Below are 5,014 nucleotides of genomic sequence, written 5' to 3'. Positions count from 1 at the left end.
TGTGTGTGTGTGTGTGTGTGTGTGTGTGTGTGTGTGTGTGTGTGTGTGTGTGCGTGTGTGTGCGCGCAATTCTTAAATTACTTTAGAAGTAGTTCTCAAGCAAAATGACATATTTTAAATGGTTTAAATTTCTCTTGTGTTTAGATTTAACTCGACAAGTATCTAGACACAAGAGAACTGTGTTTATACAAACATATAAACTACCGATAGCTGTTTCCTTTCAAGTTATTCTCTTTTGTTTTAAGCACTTTGTACATGTACAAACTGTCTGCTGCACCAAGAATTTCAGAGAGGAGTGAAGAAAACATGCAGAAATCCAATTATGCTCATCAAAAATAAATAAATAAATAAATAAATAAATAAATAAATAAATAAATAAATAAATAAATAAATACCACTAGGCAGCTCTAAAGACATTTTGTCATGTAAAGTTCAGAGTAAACAAGCAATGTTGTGTTTCAGGTAATGAGAGAATGAGAACAGCATTAGCAGTTTTTAAAGTTTCTGAAGTCATTTTGAACATTAACCAAATTTAAACAAGCAATTTACTTAGACATATTTAAAAAGAAGCAAAATCTATTGAAATTGTGATTGCGCTAAAAGAGCAGACCAAATAAAAGCAAATTCTACTGGCTGGGGTTTTTTAAGGGGGGATTTGGTTATTTCCACAAACCAATGTGAAAACATTACTAAAATATGACTCTTTGGTAAGAAAAATCGACTACAATTTGAAGCCGACTGCATGTAGTTCTGATCTAAATTTTGTTAATTGAGTAGAATCTTTGTTTTTACCTAATTTTAATAATTTCCACTTAGTCCAAAAGGTAATTTAATTACTCTTGTAGAATGAAATCATATATATGGCTTACAAATAACACAACAATGTAGAACATTGTGTAAAACACATTCTGCTTTTGTATGACAACACCAAGACCATGGCTTTAAACAGTGGTAGAGGGACTTAATTTCAGTTTAACCACTGAATGTTGATGCAACCAGTGAAGCATTTGGACCTTGACTGAAAGACACAGCTACAGTTGATTATAGTGTGGGAAGTAACACTTATGCATTAGCTGAAGGCAGAACRTCGACCACAAGGTTGTTTATGAAAGATGAACTCCAACCACTGAAATGTTCTTTACTGGTTAAAACGTCACTGTTTTAAAAAATTTAGGCAGCAACATTTAAGTTTAAGAGAGAAACTGAATTAAGCGAACAATGAAGAAAATCTAAGGATGTTAAAAGAACATAAATATTCAGGCTTGTGGATTGACAAAAAACAAGAAAAGTGAAAACTTTTTTTCCCTGTTGTCTAACAATTAGGGGTACACCAATCGCTGTTTTCTGGCCAATCACAGATCATTAAAAAGTCAGACMTACCGATTCAGATTTAGGTCGATACCAGTTTTTTTTTTTAAATAGCTGACTCTGTTGAGTGTTATGAGGTCACAACAAATCTTCAGTATTCCAATTTTAATCTATAAATTCATTTTCCTTGAAACAATATAAACTTGTTTTAACTGGACATTAGGCAGTGCTCACAGCAGAGCAAAAGGGGACAGTGGCTGACTTTCAGGCCTTTGTGGAGGTAGAGAAGCCAGTCTTTTCCACCAATCTTTTCTAAGTATCGGAAAATCTCCCATAAATAAGGAAATCAGTGCCAAAAATGGGACGGGACAGTTTATCAGCACAGATTTCCTTCATATTCTTTGTGACATTTTTGAGACTGGAGTGGTTTGAAGAGAGCAACAACACACTTTGGTTTTGGTCCTGCTGAGACTTCAGGGGAACCACTCACTCCTTAATCTGCTCTGAACTTAAAGCTGTTCAAAGAGCAATTATCTATAACATATAGCAATTCAACTGATCAAAAGCTTTCCAACAGAACCCTCCTTAACCCTACTACAAACCTGAGCTGTGTTTTTAAGGTTCTATTGCTGATTAATGCTACTTATTGCTACTTAGGTACTGATTTATTTTCTTCTTTTAATCTGTTGGTTTTACTTCCAACTATTCCTGTAGCTAATATCAAAGTCCTACATTTTTGTTATCCCCCTCATCAACAGATGTTGGCAAGAATAGACACAACTGAACAAGAAGATTTTACCTTCATATGTTCCTATTTCTAGCAGGGTTCCACTTTTCTCCAACTCCAGGAACTCCTCTACAGAGAGGAAGTTGTAGTCCACGCCGGAGACTTCTCCTTCACGTGGGGTGCGGGTTGTACCTAGACACGTAATCAGACAAAGTCAAAGTTAGCTGATTTCAGCTGGGAATAATACAGTTTTGAAATGGATTTCAGTACTCGCAAACTTTCAAATACTTTTTCAATTATTTGCATGTAATACTTGATTAGCATCATACTGCATCTGACAAAAAAAAAAGAAAAAAAACGTTCATCACTCAAAACGTCTGTCATCTTCAAGCTCTGGTGCTATCCAGCAGTGATACTTATAGTAAATACCCTCCAAAAACCAAATAAATTTTAAAACGTTGTGGGGCCACAAAGGAACAAGAGTTTTTTGCAAATAAAAAAGGCAACTGAGAATCGATTGAGAAAGTTTTCATAGAGTTATATAATGTAGTGTTACTATTAGGGACTGTTCAAACATCTGGGATTGTTCTAAARTGAACAAGTGATGTTTATAAAAGCTGAAATCAAATGCATGTGAAAATCAAAGTTATGATCTTTCTTTCGTTTTAGACTAAATCCAAGGCACCACAAGTAAAATTCTGATTTATTTTTCCATTCTGTAAAAGCACTGTAACCAAGTGGCTAACAAACACTAGCATGTCCTTTGTGTGGAGGCTTTTTACTGAGGACACAGTKAGTCATTTGTAATATCTGTAGTGTGTTGAAGAAAGAACCAAGCTTAAAAAGAAAGGAGCAACAAYTAATGTAAACTAAAAGTTTATGAGCATTTAAAACATTAGCATATTTACTTTAAGAACAATCTGACAGAGACCAGTGCATTGCTAATTTAACCCTATAAGACTGATGGAAAAGAAAACAGCAGCAACAATTTGTTAGACAAAGGATGAATTTCTCATCCTACAGTGATGGCAGACCAAAAAAGGGAGATTATCCATTGTTTGTTGATAGTCCTTCACACTGGGGTAGAGTGTGAAGTATTGTGGTAACACCTAGTGAGATCCGACCATATGTTTGGGGAAATTGTGTGCGAGTGTGTGCGCTCGTGTGAGATTTGGCATATAGCCGTGAGACTCGAGTAACTGTCTGAAACGGGTGCTGACAATTGGCCAGCATGCCAAAAAGTGTTACAACTGAAACAACGGTGAGGATTTTTTTTTAAATGTCCTTCATTCTGCTTTTTGTGCTGGTGCTCGCTTATGGATGTTTGCACAAAGAAATTACACAGCTGATGGCATCTATTTCTGGGTTGTTTCTTTTTCTTTCCTTCTTTTCCTCACAAGTCTTTCCCTTCCTCTCTTCGTGCTTCCTTTGCTTTCTCCCTCTTTCATCCCTTGATCTGTTACATCTCCCAATCACTTTGTCTCCAGCGTGCTGGTAAGCAATAAGCAGGTAAAAATAGATGTGTGGCAATATGGGGACATGCTCCCTCTGCTGCCACGCTGCGTGACACTGGTGATAAATCATAGGTGTGYGCATCCTCGCCGAAAACAGGAATGCTTTACACTCACGCAATAAACAGAAAGGAAAAGCATGTAGTCCGTTAATGAGGACAATCATTTTCTCACACAAAATGATMTTTACCTGCATCTGCTCAATCATCCAGCTGYCACAAAAACACAGTCAATCGTTCATGTTATTTTAATTTCAGGACATCTAATGGGGCATATAGAGAGAAGAAGTGTAAATAGAGATCGCGAGTATTCACAATTAGAGCCAACAAATGTGTGATGAATACATCAAAGGGTAAATTTATTTAATGCCATTTAGATTCTATTAAACAACTTGTTTCAGTTTGCTCATTTTCAGGCACTACGTCAACCATGGGAGAGTCTTCAGCTGAGCCAGAGTGTTCAGTCAACTCTCAGCGTACCTCTCAGACAATAGCAGCCATTGATTCAACTTCATTTAGTCACCGTTCTTAGAAAACCAGAAAGGAAGCAGAATTGCTATCAGTGTATCAAAAGAGACAGAGAAACKGAGTCTTGGCTTACACCAGTGGGTAAGACACAGCAATCACTGTGGGTAAATTAGCTCAATACAACAACATAACAAAAGCTCCATTGACCAAGCTGTGAAATAACGTGAAAAGWAAACGCAGCCAAGAGTTCCTCACGGAGAATCCTGCTCAAGTTGGGATGGGATGAGCTAAATGAGCACTCTTTTTCCAACATACTGGTGAGTAATGGAGCCTCTCAAAGCTAAGAGTTGGTGTTATTTCCTACAACTGGCAAACTCAATAAGCCTTGAAAGTTGATGGTATGAGTATTCACTGAACACTGACTGACACGAGGCTTAACAGCTTTGACAGTCTTACCAGCAAAGATGAGTTAGTGAGCAAATCAAAATAAAATGTCTCAGTTTCTGGTACTGCAGGACACAATGCAGTGTGTGTTACTTCGCCCTTCTTCCTAATTGTATTACAACATACCTGAAAGGTAAAGAGAATACCATTTTGCACACTTGCACTAATGTTAACAGTTTGTACCCATGCAGTTGCAATAAGCATGGATACAAATGCATACAACCCTGCATGCACTCATTAAAGCAGCTCAGGCTTCACAAGACCCTGCATCACATTGTGCTTTATATTTCATAATCTATAACAGTTATGTAAGTTGTGTTTTATGAATTTCAAGTTGGATTTTTCCAAACTTTTGCACAGGTTCTTAAAAATACCTGACTCCAAAGTACAGTTGCCAATTCAGCAATTCTTTATTATCGATCATTATTTCAACTGTTAAAAGATTATGGAAAACACTGTCACAACACACCAATAAATGAATGAATAAACGAGTGAGTGAGTGAGTGAGTGAGTGAGTGAGTGAGTGAGTGAGTGAGTGAGTGAGTGAGTGAGTGAGT

The 5,014-nt window shown here is 36.9% G+C and overlaps 1 protein-coding gene across 3 annotated transcripts in view; it reads right to left on the bottom strand.

The window, feature by feature from the left end:
• magi1b (membrane associated guanylate kinase, WW and PDZ domain containing 1b) overlaps positions 1–5,014 on the bottom strand; it is a 156,645-nt gene that overhangs the window by 61,953 nt on the left and 89,678 nt on the right. For all 3 annotated transcript variants that reach the window (XM_014009859.1, XM_014009860.1, XM_014009861.1), the window contains exon 3: positions 2,108–2,227. In XM_014009859.1, coding sequence (XP_013865313.1) covers positions 2,108–2,227 — 120 coding nt within the window. The remainder of the gene's footprint in view (positions 1–2,107; positions 2,228–5,014) is intronic.

Source organism: Austrofundulus limnaeus, unplaced genomic scaffold (assembly GCF_001266775.1).
Source record: "Austrofundulus limnaeus strain Quisiro unplaced genomic scaffold, Austrofundulus_limnaeus-1.0 Scaffold62, whole genome shotgun sequence".
NCBI lineage: Eukaryota > Metazoa > Chordata > Actinopteri > Cyprinodontiformes > Rivulidae > Austrofundulus > Austrofundulus limnaeus.
Note: the sequence above shows the minus strand (reverse complement) of the source record. Positions and strands in the feature narration are given on the sequence as shown.